The following is a 17,775-nucleotide window of genomic DNA, read 5'->3' as shown; positions in this document are numbered from 1 at the left end:
GAGCAGGAAGGGGGTAAAAGTGCCCTGTATTGAAGTGGTTAAATAACAAACATGTTATACTTACAGAACAGCCTGGATCCTCCTCTTCTTGGGTCCCTCTTCACTGCTCCTGGCCCCTCCATCCTGTCGAGCGCCCCCACAGCAAGCAGCTTGCTATGGGGGCACCCGAGCTGAGCTGTAGATCTGCGTGTCCATTCGGCCCCACCCCCCTCTCTCCCCTGATTGGCTAATTGACTTTGATTGCTGTGTCTCAGCTAGACAGCTAAGGGACTCGTGGACATCGCTGGACAGAGATGGGGCTCAGGTAAGTATTAGGGGGTGCTGGGGAGGCTGCTGCACACAGGTGTTTTATCATAATGCATAGAATGCATTAAGATAAAAAAATTCTGACTTTACAACTCCTGTAGCTACCCTGGCGGTATGATTATGTCATATTTTTGCGTCTCAAAGCGGTACAATTGTTTTGGATAGAAATTTGACGTTTTATATTGTAGACCTGTAATTCTTAGCAATAACTCACTTAAATCTGTCCAAACAAGAGTCTAGTAGACATCCCGGGTATGATAAAGTTTGAAAAACTAAATCATACATTTTAATATAATAAATAACTATAAATAATTATAAAAAATAATAATATAATAATAATAAAATGAATTTCCCCACGAATCACTATCGCTCAATTCTGCAAGTGTTCTAATTTTTATTGCTGTTAGCTGGTCTAAAACCACTTTTGATGTAAAGGGACACTTTTTGGTTGCCATGGACAATCTCAAGTTTCCAGGCAGAAAGAACAGTATATATCATATAAAACTGCATGCAGGGCATTGGACAAAGCACTGGGGACAAAAGGGATGTGAAATGATTTCATACAGTACTGTAATCTGTAAGATTACAGTGTACTGTATGTGTCTATTTTTTGAATTTGCCGCCGGGCTCCGCTCCTGTGCGTTGCAACGCTCGCAGGGAACGGAGCCCGGAACACAGAGGAATCGGGCGGAGGACACAGCCCGCAGACACAGCGGAGGGACATCGCAGGATCCTGGGGACAAGGTAAGCAAGCTGCACCAGGATCCTGCAATGCAATCCCGAGTGTGGCTCGGGGTTACAGCTAATGGGACTGAAATTTAACCCTGAGCCACACTCGGGAATACCGCCAGGGAGGTTAACAACCAGCTATTCTTCACACAGAATTCAGATCGGATTGATATTTTCGATTCGCTTCAAATTCAAATCCATAAGAAAAGTTAGAATTCTTTAGAACAAGTATAAACCAAATGAAACAAAACTAAACAAATTGCGAAAGGAATCAACGAAAAAAAATTGGTAACATAAAGAATCTATCCAAAAGGAAACAAAACAAACATCTCCATTCTGAACATATCTAGAAATCCTTATACTTCAACTTTTGTTTTTACGGTCAAATGGCGCTCCCCACGATCCAGCGGTGGACTGCTCCTGGTGTCCTTATATCCAGAGCAGGGCTATGGTTGCTGCTCTGGGCTTGATAATGTCAGAACTCAAGTCTGGTAGAGCTCAGGGGTGCAGGAGCTGCAGGGACCAGTCTTGTGCAGAGAGAAGTGGAGGAGTGGGGACGTACTTGTATATCTCCTTTCATCTTTCCTCTATGGTACAAAAGTGTATATATGCATCTCCTTCATCATATTTAGAGGAATGCGGGTTCAAACCGACTGCAAATAGTTAATCGCAGTGACAGAAATGGAGCCGAATAATAATAAACTGATAGCAGCACACCAGGTTAATCCTTCTAATTAGGATTATTTTTAATGTTATTCATGATTTTTATTTTAATATTGTCCTTCGATATCTTACTTTTCTGTGTGTAATGGGAATGTTACTATGGTTAATTTGAAGAAATAATTTTATAATTTCAAAGTGTCTTATTTACAGCAACATCCTTCTTTTCTATGTTGTCGGACATAGGTAGAAATATATAAAGGATGCAAATCTGTCACTGCATCTATCTGTTTGTTCTCTTAAAGAAGGTAGATTTCCACGGGGGCGATGAGTAATTTATATTTTCTGAAAAGGGGGCGGTAGGCCAATTAAGTTTGGGAACATTTGCTGTAAAGAATCATTAGGAATATATGGATAAGTGTTGGGTGAGTCATTACACAGTTCTTCTAGCAATATCTGACTGTAAGAGTGGAGTGCTTTGATTTTACATTGGGTTCTTCTTACCACTTATACCAGTTACAGAGGCTGCTAAAAGCATAATTATTAACTTTTGTTAGATCTAAAAATGATTTTTACATTGCTTATTCTATGACTGGCTGCTTTTGTTGCTGTATTTTCCTTAATATCAAACCCTCCTGCTTTTATTTCTTAACATTGCTTAGTGAATCACTAGTTTGGCTGTGTGCGCTTTTTGTTTTTCCTATTTCCTCAAACAGCATTTCATCATAGCGTCCTTTTTCTCACATGTAGAGATGGGCGAATGTGCTCAGGTTCAAATCTTAGGCATTTCGTTGAGTACTGTTTGTTTTCATGAAACCCAAAATTAGCAGAAAATGTGGGGTGAACTATGATGTCAGTACTGGCACTAAGTTGGTCCTTTTTGTGTCATTTGCATCCTTGGTTAGGTGTATTATGTTTTATTTCCTCTGTTCTGTCAAATTAGCCAACTCGTCAGAAACTCCAACCAACGTCACTTCCGGTTTCTTTAAACCATCAGTAATTGGAGATTTCGACAAATTGCTGTTTGGACACAGCACTGGCAACTGAATACAGTTCAGTACAGGAAGATTTTGCTGTATTGTCACCACTTCGGCTAACGAGGACAAAGTTGTCGTCGCCTCGGAGGTGGACATTTTGTTAGTTAGTTTTAGAGCGAGCAACAATCTCCGCCCGTAATATCATGCAACGGACTATAAACGGTTGCCGGTGTTGTGTGCAAACAGCAATTCGTCGAAATCTCCAATTACTAATGGTTTAAAGAAACTGAAGGTGAGGTGGTTGGAGTTTCTGACGAGTTGGCTAATTTGACAGAACACCTCCACTAGCCATGTCTTTTGCTTACCAGAAGCTTCTGTATTCCCTGGGCAATTTTCTCTGCATCCAGCATGACTGGTATGTTTTCTAATGGGGCGTACACACGGTCGGACTTTTCGTCTACAAAAGTCCGACAGCCTGTCCGACAGACTTCCGGCGGACTTTCGGCGGACTTGCAGCAGACTTTCTAACGAACGGACTTGCCTACACACGACCACACAAAAGTCCGACGGATTCGTACGTGATGACGTACACCGGACTAAAATAAGGAAGTTCATAGCCAGTAGCCAATAGCTGCCCTAGCGTGGGTTTTTGTCCGTCGGACTAGCACACAGACGAGCGGATTTCGGGGTCCGTCGTAGTTACGACGTAAAGATTTGAAGCATGTTTCAAATCTAAAGTCCGTCGGATTTGAGGCTGAAAAAGTCTGCTGAAAGTCCGGAGAAGCCCACACACGATCGGATTACCAGCCAGCTTTAGTCCGTCGGCGTCCGTTGGACTTTTGTAGACGAAAAGTCCGACCGTGTGTACGCCCCATTAAGACACAATAATAGACATGAAGCTGGATAAGCTAGTGGGACTAATGCCCTAAAGTTGCAAACAGTACTAGACAATCTGTGTAATCTTCTGACTACGATGCATGACCCATTCACTGCCAGATATCAAGAGTAAACAATCAAATGCAATGCTTGTGTGTTTATGTGTGTGTGTATAAATATATTCAAATTCATATACTGTATATGCAGACTGTTTTACCTGCCAAGGGATCTTCTCAGCCAGTCTTATGCCCCGTACACACGGTCGGATTTTCCGATGGAAAATGTGCGATCGAAGCGCGTTGTCGGAAATTCCGACCGTGTGTGGGCTCCATCTGACTTTTTCCATCGGATTTTCCGACACACAAAGTTTGAGAGCAGGCTATAAAATTTTCCGACAACAAAATCCGTTGTCGGAATTTCCGATCGTGTGTACACAAATCCGACGCACAAAGTGCCACGCATGCTCAGAATAAATAAAGAGATGAAAGCTATTGGCTACTGCCCCGTTTATAGTCCCGACGTATGTCTTTTACGTCACCGCGTTCAGAATGATCGGATTTTCCGACAACTTTGTGTGACCGTGTGTATGCAAGACAAGTTTGAGCCAACATCCGTTGGAAAAAATCCTAGGATTTTGTTGTCGGAATGTCCGATAAATGTCCGATCGTGTGTACAGGGCATTAAGATTATCACTGGTCTGCCACATTTTTTCCAGATTCTCAGCTTCCTATATAGAAGCATCTACCTAAAAGTGATTATAAAGTCTTGTTTTTTTTTGTTAAAAATAACAAACATGTTATACTTACCTGCCCAGTGCAGTGGTTTTGCACAGAGCAGCCCGGATCCTCCTCTTTTCGGGTCTCTCTTTGGTGCTCCTGGCCCATCCCTCTTGTTGAGTGCCCCCACAGCAAGCAGCTTGCTATGTGGGCACCCAAGCCGAGTCACAGCTCCATGTGTCTATTCAGACATGGAGCTGCGGCCCAGCCCAGCCCCCTCTCTCTTAGAGCTGCACAATTAATCGTCAAGAATCGTTATCGCAATCTTTACTAAAGTGTTTCACAATTCTTTCTATGCAAACAATTCTCTCTGCTCTTCTGAAGCCACAGTCCTCAAAAGAAAGGAAGAGAAAAACTGGGCAGTCTGCCAAGAATCAAAACATTTTTTATCAGTTGAACTAAGTATAAACATTGTAACAATTTGTCAATGGAATAGACTGTGTGTGTGTAAGTGAAAAAGTTTAACCACTTAAACACTAAACCTTGGCACTCCAGATGTTTTGGAACTACATTTCCCATAATGCTCAACTGCACTGCAGAGTGCTTGAGCATCATAGGGAATTGTAGTTCCAAAACATCTGGGGTGCCAAGGTTTGCCATCACTGCCCTAGAGAATAAAATGGCGGTTGTTGCAATATTTTATGTCACACTGTATTTGTGCAGCGGTCTTTCAAATGCAATGAATTAAAAATATTTTAAAAATTAAAAAAAAAAACCTAACCAGTAAAGTTAGCCCATTTTTTTTTTGTATAATGTGAAAGATTTTACGTCGCAAAAATTGTGAGAGAATCGTGATCTTTTTATTCTAAGCAAAAAAATCGTGATTCTCATTTTGGCCAGAATCGTGCAGCTCTACTCTCTCTCCTTATTGGCTAACTGACTTTGATTGACAGTAGTGGGAGCCAATGGCACAGCGCTTCTGTCTCAGCCAATGAGGAGGGGAGACCTGCGCAGCTAACACACTGCTGCAACATTGCTGGATAGAGAGGGACCTCAGGTAAGTATTGGTTGGACTGAGGGGGGCTGCTGCACACAGAAGGCTTTTTATCTTAATGCATAGAATGCATTAAGATAAAAAACCTTCCACCTTTACAATCACTTTAAGAAAAGCATCTGGATCAACGGGGAATAGCAGGGACATATTCCAATTTACACTAAGGCTCGGTTCAGACTGCAGTGACCTGAAAGTCGTGTGACTTTGCCTGGCGATTTGACGCGACTTTGAAGCAACTTTGAAGCAAATTCAGGGAATGTCTGTGTAATCTTCCTGTAATGTCGGATCCTAATCACATCAATTAGGAAAATGATCCGACTTGGAGGCGACTTCCATTAAAGTCTATGGGCATAAGTTGGATAGAAGTCGCCTTGAAGTAGTACAGGAAGCTTTTCTAAAGACTTCAGTAGTGCTAGTTAAAGAGGTCGTAAACCTCGCAAATAAATAAATAAAGCCTGCAAGACAAAGGCATAATGAGCTAGTATGTATCGCGGCCCGTTTCTTCAGTGCGCATGCGCCGATGATGTTACTGAATATCTCTGAAACTATGCACGTTTAGGAGATATTCAAGGTACCTACAGGTAAGCCTTGTTATATGCTTATCTGTAGGTAAAAGTGGTGTAACAGGGTTTACAACCACTTTAAGACAGCTCTCATTGACTAAAATGGGATTTCATATGTCACGCGACTTGGGGTCTCACAAGTATCATCCCGAATTGTGGCAGTGTGAACTGAGCCTAAGGCCAGAGACTCTGTACAATGAGTAAAACAACAAACAAAGTCTGGCGCCAGGAAACTGGGACATGTATAACATGGGAACCAGAGTCCTTACTTGTGTCCAATAAGCAACTGTGTGGATGAGCACACCAGGAGAGGTGTGAATACAAATGCAAACAGTCAAAGACAACCACAACGAAAAGCGCTAATCCGGACAGTCATGTATGGATACATTTTTGGAAAAAATCAATGTGATAAAACGTGTTAATTTATTGATACCATGCTGTGAATTTAAAACAATTCAAATCTCCTCACATAGATGAATTGCTGTAAACTTGCTCCCCTCTGTAATAGTACCTTTTGGAGGCGATCAGAGGTAGGCTGGCTTGGTGAAGAAATGCTGCGGTGGTGGAAACCTCATGCGTCCCTAGGAAGTCCACTGAGGTGGGGGGAGGAAGGAACCCAACACGTGTGGGGCCAGAGGAAAGGTATGCAGCCTCAACCAAAAACACGTTGGTGGATAGCAGGACGGCAATTTACCGTGGGACGGAGAGGGGACCAGAATACAGTCAAAACGGCCTCCAAAGGTAACCAGCAGACGGAAACACCCAGACGTGATGTCAAACACTCGGGGAGCCCAAATCCAAAGCGAGGCTTGGAACACAGAGTGGTGGAGAGCAAGCAGAGGAAAGCGAGGAGTAAGCTTGTTGTGGCCCTTTTTCAAGTCATGTGACATGGATAGCCAATGGGGTTTAAATAGGAGTGGACCGCGGGAGGAGTCAAATTTTTAAAGGAACTATAACTGGTTTCTCCACCGCAGCAAAACCTCCATAATTAAAATGAATGAATGAATGAATGAATGAAAGACTTGTATAGCGCTGCAAATGCGAACTGAATCGCCTCAAGGCGCTTATCCGTCCTGTGTCATCCAGTTCCTTAGAAAAGGTAGGTCTTAAGTTTTTTTCTGAAGGCCTGATGGTTTTCTTCCAAGCGGATGTTAGTTGATAGAGCGTTCCATAGCCGTGGTCCTTGGACTGCGAATCTTCGGTCTCCCTTCGATTTGTAGCGGGACTTGGGAATAAAGAGTAGGTTTTGGTTCGTTGATCGAAGATTGCGATTAGGTGTGTAGTGTTTTATTTTCTCGCATAAGTATTGAGGAGTGTTTCCTTGTATGCATTTGTGGGTGAGGCAGAGGGTCTTGAATGTGACCCGATTCTTTACGGTTAGCCAATGTAGGCTCCTCAGGGATGGAGAGATGGATTCCCAGTGTTTTTTTCCTGTTACCAGTCTTGCTGCTGTATTTTGGATGAGTTGTAGGCGTGCAATCTGATATTTAGGTAGTCCTATGTAGAGGGAGTTCGCATAGTCGAGTCGGGAATTGATGATTGTACCAACTACTGCTGCTTTGTCTTCTTCAGGAATGAAGAGGATAAGTCTATGTAGCAGGCGGAGAAGATGGTGAGATCCGCTGTCTACTGATCCAATTTGTGCATCCATAGACATTTCTGAGTCAAAGATGACTCCGAGACTTTTGGCTTTGGTGCTTTGGGGGATAGTCTGTCCAAAGATGGTGGGAGGTGTCCACGGGGTCTTGGTTCCAGTATTTCGGTTTGCATGTAGGAGAAGAAGCTCTGTTTTGGATCTGTTGAGTTTGAGGGAGCTAGTGGTCATCCAGTTGTCTATCAATGTGAGGCATTTTTCTAGTTGGTGATATTGGTCTTTATGTCCGTTAATGCGAAAAAAGAGTTGAGTGTCATCGGCGTATGAGTGGAAGCAGAGGTCCAATTTTCTGATGATTTTGAGGAGAGGGCAGATGTAGATGTTGAAGAGCACTGGTGACAAGGGTGAACCTTGAGGGACTCCATAAGAAATAGCGTGGGTTTCAGAGGTGAAGGCTCCAAGTTTCACTGTCTGAGAACGATTTCCCAAGAATGAGGCGAACCATTTTAGATCTGAATCTGTGACTACTACAACTTCTGTAAGGCGGATGAGTAGTGTATTGTGGTCCACTGTATCGAACGCTGCACTGAGGTCCAACAGTACCAGGAGACATGATTCTCCATCATCTGCTGCTTAGAGGGCGTCGTCCCATATTTTGAGGAGTGCCATTTCTGTGCCATGGCCTGGGCGGAATCCTGATTGCAGAGGGTCCAAGAGTTTGTGTGTGTCCAGGTGGCATTGAAGCTGTTGTACTACTTTTTTTTCCATAATCTTGGAGATGGTGTTAAGGCTTTTTATCGGTCTGCGGCAATTAGGGTCCTTAGGGTCGAGGTTGGGTTTCTTTAGGAGGGGTTTAACAATGCCTTGCTTGAGCCCGATCGGAACAATCCCTTCTTTGAATGACTGATTTATGAGATGTGTTATAGTAGGAGCCAAGATATCGGAACATTCTTTCAGGAGTTTTGGAATGATGTCGTTTGGCGATGTGCTGTCTTGGAGGCTTCTGATGATGTTTTTGGTGGTGTCAGTGGTGATAGGGCTCAGTGAAAAATTCTGTGATTTTGTTATGTTGGAAGCGATTTCCTCTTTTTGATTTTGTGGAATAAGGTTGGTTGTTTTTTCCTGTTGAATTGTTTTCCGAATGTTGTCGATTTTGTCGATGAAAAAATCTGATAACTCATTACAGAATTCTTGGGTTTCGTTTGCTGGGGTTTCTAGGCAGGTAGGGTTCATAGTCTGGGTGACTATTTTGAAAAGTTCCAGAGGGCAATTTAAGGCTGTTGAGATGGTGTTTGAGAAATAATCTTTTTTTGCTTTGAAGATTGCTTTGTGGTATTTACCAGCGAGTGCTTTGTAGTTTGTGTGGTTTTCCTTAGTAGGGTTTCTTCTCCATACTCTTTCAGCTCTTATGCGTTCTTGCTTCAGTGGAGTAAGAGTGCCATTAAACCATCCCGAATTTCTTTTGCGGATGAGTGTTCTACGTTTAGGAGCCACTGAGTCTGCAGTTTGTAGTGATGCCTTGTTTATGGAGTTGAGGGTTAGTTCCGTTATAAGGTTTAGATTTAGCGTGGCTATTTTGTTTGATAATGTAGTTTTGAAGAGTTCGTAATGTAGTTTCCTCTGAGGTCTGGTCCAGTGTGCTGTTGTTGCGTGTTTCCATTTTTCGAGGGTGGTGTTAGTGGCGATTGGCAACCTGGTGAAACAAACTTAATATACAAATACTGGAAAACACTAGGAAAACAATTGGATGAAAAACAAACAAAAATCAAAAAACTCTAACCATATGCACGATTGGTAACAGTGATAGTAATCCTAAAATCCTAATAGAAATCATACTGATGGCAAAATTGATAGATAATGCTCAAATCCAACAGCAATTCATGATGTCACAACACAATAAAAGATATACATTAAAAAAAAAAAAAAATATATATATATATAGAGAGAGAGAGAGAGAGAGAGAGAGAGAGAGAGAGAGAGAGAGAGAGAGAGACATATATATAGATATATAGATATATATATCTATATATCTATATATATAGATATATATATAGATATAGATATAGATATAGATATAGATAGATATATATATATATAGACATATATACAGAATACATGTGAATTATATAGAAAACTCTTATTTGTAAAATATTCCTAAAAACTTTTATATATATAGAGCTCCAAATAATGTAAATCCGATTGATATCTATATTGATAACCAGTTAAAACACTTACATAGACATGGCATTTAAAATGGCATCCAAAACTACAATACCCAAAATTCTCGGCGAGGCGCACTTGTACGATGTAATCATGGCTTCCAGGTCCACTCAACATGTTTCATCACAAATGACGTCATCAGGCACACGCGGTTGCAGTTGCATACAGGGTAGAGGTTCATGACTAACTTGTTGTTTGCAGGGATTAGACAGGGAAACCGAAGGAGCCTAAATTAATTTTGCTAAAGGAAGAAATTGTCTAGAAAACCATGAATTCCAAAATGATTAAAGTTGGAAATCATAAATCATAGTCCTTTTATGGGTGTTTGGTGACTATATGAAAAATTGAAAATGATAGGTTTCCTCATCTAATTGCCAGAAAATTATAACTATTGCACATTGTGACTTGAATTAATACTATAGGTACTTATTTAGCGATGTCAATTTACGCACTGCTTTACTCAAATACTATTGTACATTCACATTAGTCCCTGCCCTCAAAGAGCTTACAATCTAAGGTCCCTAGCTCACATTCATACATACAGTACATATACTAGGGCCAATTTAGATAGGAGCCAGTTAACCTACCAAGATGTCTTTGGAGTGTGGGAGGAAACTGGAAACAGACACAGGGAGAAAATGCAGTGCCGTGGTTGGGATTCGAACTGATGATCTTAGTGCTTTCTGGGTGGAAGCTCTAGCCACTGTGCTGCCCTCTAAAATGCAAGCAAAAAGCCATTAAAGTGGAGTCAAAAATCTGTCAGTTTATATCTTTAGATCAGTTCATGTTCTGCTCCTTCCCATGGTGACTCCCAGGAAACAATCAACACTATGCTTACTTTTGTGTTTCTAGTACACTTCCTATCTACTATACAATGATGCTTTCTCATGAGAACAATTTGCTGCAAATAGCTTGGACTAAATTATTTGGAACCCATTCAGATGCTTGTAATTCAGTTTCATTGTTTTTGTGACTTATTCTTATTTATATTTGCTAAAGAATTTTGATCTGATATAGTATGCTATATTTTCACACACTTATAAATGAAATATACGTATATCTGCAGAACAGATTTTTGAAGTTTATCTAAAGCCAAACATTTTTTTTTTCATCTTTCAAATGTGAGAGGTATCCTATCTCATGCCCTGTACACACGATAGGATTTTCCGACAACAAATGCTGGATGTGAGCTTGTTGTCGGAAAGTCCGACCGTGTGTATGCTCCATAGAACATTTGCTGTCGGAAATTCCGCCAACAAATGTTTGAGAGCAGGTTCTCAAATTTTCCGACAACAAAAATTCCGAGCGTGTGTACATAAGTCAGACGCACAAAAGTCCACGCATGCTCGGAATCAAGCAGAAGAGCCGCACTGGCTATTGAACTTAATTTTTCTCGGCTCGTCGTATGTGTTGTACGTCACCGCGTTCCTGACGTTCGGAATTTCCAACAACATTTGTGTGACCGTGTGTGTGTGCAAGACAAGTTTGAGCCAACATCCTTCGGAAAAAAATCCATGGTTTTGTTGTCAGAAATTCCTATTGTGTGTACAGGGCATTAGACGGTTGTCACAGGAAGATTTCCCTTCTATTTCTGCTCCGGTGGCAACTCAAAACTTTGGATTTACCTTCCCATTCTTTCCCAGTGATCAGGACAACAGACAGAATTAGAGACAATGGGGGAGATTTACTAAAACTGGAGCACACAGAATCTGGTAAAGCTGTGCATAGTAACCAATCAGCTTCCAGGTTCTATTGTCAAAACCTAATTGAACAAGCTCAAATTAAAAGCTCATTGGTTACTATGCACAGCTGCACCAGATTCTGTGTGCACCAGTTTTAGTAAATCTCCTCCCAATGGAATGCATCTTCCTAAAACTACATGCACATGGGCACATTTGACCACGCACTGTAAAAACCAGTGAAAATCCCAATAGGGTCATAAATTGGAGAAGCAATTTTCCAGGGGTTCTGTCCTACCTACTAATTTCCCAAACTATTGTTTTTCTTTGTGAGGGATAGGGATATATATGCTGTGTGTGTGTATATATATATATATATATATATATATATATATATATATATACAGTATCTCACAAAAATGAGTACACCACTCACATTTTTGCAAATGTTTATTTTATTATATCTTTTCATGTGACAACACTGAAGAAATGACACTTTGCTACATTGTAAAGTAGTGAGTGTACAGCTTGTATAACAGTGTAAATTTGCTGTCCCCTCAAAATAACTCAACACACAGCCATTAATGTCTAAACTGCTGGCAACAAAAGTGAGTACACCCCTAAGTGAAAATGTCCAAATTGGGCCCAAAGTGTCAATATTTTTTGCGGCCACCATTATTTTCCAGCACTGCCTTAACCCACTTGTGCATGGAGTTCACCAGCGCTTCACTGGGGTCCTCCTCCACTCCTCCATGACGACATCACAGAGCTGGTGGATGTTAGAGACCTTGCGTTTCTCCACCTTCCGTTTGACGATGCCCCACAGATGCTCAATAGCGTTTAGGTCTGGAGACATGCTTAGCCAGTCCATCACCTTTACCCTCAGCTTCTTTAACAAAGCAGTGGTTGTCTTGGAGGTGTGTTTGGGGTCGTTATCATGTTGGAATACTGCCCTGCGACCCAGTCTCCGAAGGGAGGGGATCGTGCTCTGCTTCAGTATGTCACAGTACATGTTGGCATTCATGGTTCCCTCAATGAACTGTAGCTCCCCAGTGCCGGCAGCACTCATGCAGCCCCAGACCATGACACTCCCACCACCATGCTTGACTGTAGGCAAGACACACTTGTCTTTGCACTCCTCACCTGGTTGCCACCACACACACTTGACACCATCTGAACCAAATAAGTTTATCTTGATCTCATCAGACCACAGGACATGGTTCCAATAATCAATGTCCTTAGTCTGCTTGTCTTCAGCAAACTGTTTGCGAGCTTTCTTGTGCATCATCTTTAGAAGAGGCTTCCTTCTGGGATGACAGCCATGCAGACCAATTTGATGCAGTGTGCGGCGTATGGTCTGAGCACTGACAGACTGACCCCCCACCCTTTCAACCTATGCAGCAATGCTGGCAGCACTCATACGTGTATTTCCCAAAGACAACCTCTGGATATGTGCACTCATTTTCTTTGGTCGACCATGGCGAGTCCTGTTCTGAGTGGCACCTGTCCTGTTAAACCGCTGTATGGTCTTGGCCACCGTGCAGCAGCTCAGTTTCAGGGTCTTGGCAATCTTCTTAAAGCCTTAATTTTTTCAGTTCCTCAGAGAGTTCTTTGCCATGAGGTGCCATGTTGAACTTCCAGTGACCAGTATGAGGGAGTGAGAGCGATAACACCAAATTTAAAAGAAAAAGAACAAAATATTACAGTGCACAAATGCAAAAAATGACATTTAACTCCTGCAAGGCTATTAAAAAACACCTGAACATTTTCCAAAAATATGGGGATTTGGTCACACCATATGGCTATATGGTGCTTAAGCCCACTTACTGCGACAAAGTACCCCATTATTAGTGGGTCCTACGCACTCCTCTACATGGGAGAACTAAAGGACTCCTCCTATAACACAGGTGGGCACTAATGAGAGGCAATGATGAGGGAGTGGGGTGCTCCAGCCCAAAAGGATTTGGTCAGAATCCGTACAATGGACAAACAAATTTAACAAACCTGCTCCCCATTCACACCTGAGACCTTGTAACACTAATGAGTTCCATAACTCCCGGGAGGGAAAATGGCTAATTGGGCCCAGTTTGGACATTTTCACTTAGGGGTGTACTCACTTTTGTTGCAAGCGGTTTAGACATTAATGGCTGTGTGTTTAGTTATTTTGAGGGGACAGCAAATTTACACTGTTATACAAGCTGTACACTCACTACTTTACATTGGAGCAAAGTGTCATTACTTCAGTGTTGTCACATGAAAAGATATAATAAAATATTTACAAAAATGTGAGGTGTGTACTCACTTTTGTGAAATACTGTATATCCTTCACACATATATAGATCATTATCAGTATGAAGCTGAGGAATCTAATGTAGCCATTTTGATTTGATTATTTAAAGTGAATGTAGGATAGTATATGGTTGTAGATCTTATTTGTAGTTGGGCAGTGCCATTTGTATTAATTCCATGCTGCTGATAGTATTTAATCTGTGCTGCTGATAGATGTGCTAATACCTGCAGTTACCTTGTGCTTGAAACGCATCACCTAATAAGATGACATATAATGACAATATTCTGCATTTGTCTCCTAGGTCACCACACTGTCTACATAGGAGTCCATGTTCCCAAGAGCTATAGGAGGAGAAGACGTCATAGACGTAGAACCAGCCAAAAAGACAAAAAAGACAAATCAGAGAATTATTCTGACATTGAGAAATCTGACACTGAAAATGCAGATGACCAAGGCTCCAACATCCTTAAGCCTCTCAGTGAGTAAATGTGACCAACCTTACCCTAGCTCAACTGCTGTATTCAAGATTCTCCCAAAGCATAAGTCCACAATGTATAAAGCGGGTAAACTCGGTGTACTCTCAATAAATAAATCCTTTTATTGGCTACATAAAAAAATGACACAGCATCAGAAATACAGAAATACATCATCAGAAATGCAATGCGTTTCAGGCTATACAGGCTTCCTCATAGAAAATCATGGTATGCTCTGAGAAAGGCTGTATAGACCGAGACGCATTGCATTTCTGGTGTCATTTTATATGTAGCCAATAAAAGGATTTCTTTATCGAGAGTACACTGAGTGGCTGGCTTTATACATTGTGGTCTCAGTAAATTGCCAGCCAGTTTTGTTACAGTTCAGTACAATAAAGGTAATACCTTACCAGTGTTAATTTCGTCAACGAAAACATTTTCGTCATAATTTTCGTCAGAGGCTTTTTTTACATTGACGAAAACGAAACTAAAAGTGCAGCACATTTTTGTCAAATGACAAAAACTATAACGAAAATAGAATCCGTTTTTGGTAAGTAACGAAAACGGTACGTTAATGGCAAGGAGGGACTTAGGCTGACTCCAGCCCTGCTCGCACATTTACCTCGCTCAGCACAGCTGACATGGCGCACACTGTGACAGGCAGCACAGCTCCAGGCGCTGTGAATTTCAGCCCCTCCTCCTCCTGTCTCCCAGTCAGATGCAGGGCAGATGATGGCCCTTCATTTCTGACCCAACCTTCTTTCCCCCCAGCCTGCCCATTGACCAATCCCCTCCCACAGAGTTCCACCTCCAGTCTAGCATTTTACCGTTGAACTGAAGGCGAGTGAGGGGGAGCCTGGGAGGAGCTGAGTAAGACCAGAGGGAGGCGATGAGTGATACCAGGCACTGGATCTGGAATGGTATAGCACAGATGACAATCCTCAGTGGAAGGTAGGACATGGATTAGATGCCTCATTCTATGCGATTGTATGTTTTCTGATTATACAGCCTGCAGCTGCTACATGTACATCATGGGGATACTCATGAAGAATAGTTGGGGACAGAAAAGGGGACATAGAGCAGGGAAAAAGAGAAGGGGACATGGGGACAGAGCAAAGGAGATGGGGAGGAAACAGAAGACATTGACAATAAGGCCCCTTTCACACAGGGTGGGCTTTACTCAGTGGGGGATCTGTGCACTGGGTGGTGAAAGGCCGCTTTTGGGAGAGAGCTACTATACCTGTATTGTTACTTTTTGAGTGAAGTGGATGCAAATATCCAGCAGAGGACAAGTGCATGTGACCTCATAAGTTGAAGAGGTCACATTTTTGATAAGCGGATGATGTATGTTCTGTCTTGGTGATGGTATACTGCAGTTGGTGTTTAGTTTAGTCGACTAAAATACGATGACTTAAATGGGACTAAAACTAAAATGGCATTTCAGTCAAAAACTAAGACTAAAACTAAAACACTTTCAGAAGACTAAAATGGGACTAAAACTAAAATGCCATTTTAGTCCTAAGACTAAAACTAAATCGAAATTTGCTGCCAAAATTAACACTGTAAAATACAATTAAGCTGGCCATACACTAGTAGAATTTAATTCAACATTTTTTGTATTAGGAACATTTGATTGATTTTCTAATTGTTAGTGTGGTCAAATCAACAGTCATTTTCGAGTGTAGTAACAAGAAAATTCAAAGGAACAGGGAGGGGATATATTTTTTTGAATAAACAAATTTCTAATGGTGTTCTGTGCTGAAAGTAAGCCCTGCACGCTACCAGCACAATCAGTGGCGGGAATCAGAAAGCAACTGATAGATACTTGTGATTGGGAACTTTCTGATCATGTGATTGCTGTGGCAGCCAATCACAGTGGTCCCATGACCCGAATGCCTGCATCGCCTCCCTGCATTTAGAAGCTCTTAAAGGGTCGGGAGGTGGTGGTGGGAGGGGTTTACTTTCTTTTGAACAATTTTTGTACAAATCTCCTTATTAATGTTTGTAAAAATGGTAGTTTGAAAATATACTAGTAGATGACCAGCTTTCAGCCGCTTTCACACCAGCGGACTAATCGGGTCCACCTATCCATTTCAGATGGACCCGATCTTACCACCTATCAGGGGCGGACTGACAACTCATGGGGCCCACGGGCAATAGAAGATCATGGGGCCCCCTGTGTCCCCACACTCAAGCCACACCTGCACAGGGAGACACGGGGGGGAGAGCACACAGGGGGACACTGTGGGGGGGGAGAGCACACAGGGGGACACTGTGGGGGGGAGCACACAGGGGGACACTGTGGGGGGGAGAGCACAATGGGGGACACTGGAGAGAGAGCACACACACGGGGACACTGGAGGGACAGCACACACAGGGGGACACTGGAGGGAGAGCACACACAGGGGGACACTGGAAGGAGAGCGCACACACACAGGGGGACACTGGAAGGAGAACACACACAGGGGGACACTGAAGGGAGAACACACACCAGGGGACACTTGAGGGAGAGCACACACAGGGGGACACTGGAGGGAGAGCGCACACACACAGGGGGACACTGAAGGGAGAACACACACAGGGGGACACTGGAAGGAGAACACACACAGGGGGACACTGGAGGGAGAACACACACAGGGGGACACTGGAAGGAGAACACACACAGGGGGACACTGGAAGGAGAACACACACAGGGGGACACTGGAGGGAGAACACACACAGGGGGACACTGGAGGGAGAACGCACACAGGGGGACACTGGAGGGAGAACACACACAGGGGGACACTGGAGGGAGAACGCACACAGGGGGACACTGGAGGGAGAACACACACAGGGGGACACTGGAGGGAGAGCGCACACAGGGGGACACTGGAGGGAGAACACACACAGGGGGACACTGGAGGGAGAACACACACAGGGGGACACTGGAGGGAGAGCGCACACAGGGGGACACTGGAGGAAGAACGCACACAAGGGGACACTGGAGGGAGAGCACACACGGGGGACACTGGAGGGAGAGCACACACAGGGGGACACTGGAGGGAGAGCGCACACAGGGGGACACTGGAGGGAGAGCGCACACAGGGGGACACTGGAGGGAGAACGTACACAGGAGGACACTGGAGGGAGAACACACACAGGGGGACACTGGAGGGAGAGCAGACACAGGGGGACACTGGAGGAAGAACGCACACAGGGGGACACTGGAGGAAGAACGCACACAGGGGGACACTGGAGGGAGAGCACACACAGGGGGACACTGGAGGGAGAGCAGACACAGGGGGACACTGGAGGGAGAGCAGACACAGGGGGACACTGGAGGGAGAGCAGACACAGGGGGACACTGGAGGGAGAGCAGACACAGGGGGACACTGGAGGGAGAGCACACGCACAGGGGGACACTGGAGGGTGAGCACACACAGGGGGCACTGGAGGGAGAGCACACACAGGGGGACACTGGAGGGAGAGCGCACACACACACAGGGGGACACTGGAGAGAGAGCACACACACAGGGGGACACTGGAGGGAGAGCACACACAGGGGGACACTGGAGGGAGAGCACACACAGGGGGACACTGGAGGGAGAGCACACACAGGGGACACTGGAGGGAGAGCGCACACACACACAGGGGGACAC

At 43.6% G+C, this 17,775-nt stretch overlaps 1 protein-coding gene across 4 annotated transcripts in view; it reads left to right on the top strand.

Moving 5' to 3' along the window:
* Positions 1–17,775, top strand: part of SLC4A4 (solute carrier family 4 member 4) — a 349,252-nt gene that overhangs the window by 127,485 nt on the left and 203,992 nt on the right. For all 4 annotated transcript variants that reach the window (XM_073600633.1, XM_073600617.1, XM_073600610.1 and 1 more), the window contains exon 3: positions 13,966–14,142. In XM_073600633.1, coding sequence (XP_073456734.1) covers positions 13,966–14,142 — 177 coding nt within the window. The remainder of the gene's footprint in view (positions 1–13,965; positions 14,143–17,775) is intronic.

This window comes from Aquarana catesbeiana, linkage group LG01 (assembly GCF_042186555.1).
Source record: "Aquarana catesbeiana isolate 2022-GZ linkage group LG01, ASM4218655v1, whole genome shotgun sequence".
Taxonomy (NCBI): domain Eukaryota; kingdom Metazoa; phylum Chordata; class Amphibia; order Anura; family Ranidae; genus Aquarana; species Aquarana catesbeiana.
This window is presented reverse-complemented; position numbering and strand designations above follow the sequence as displayed.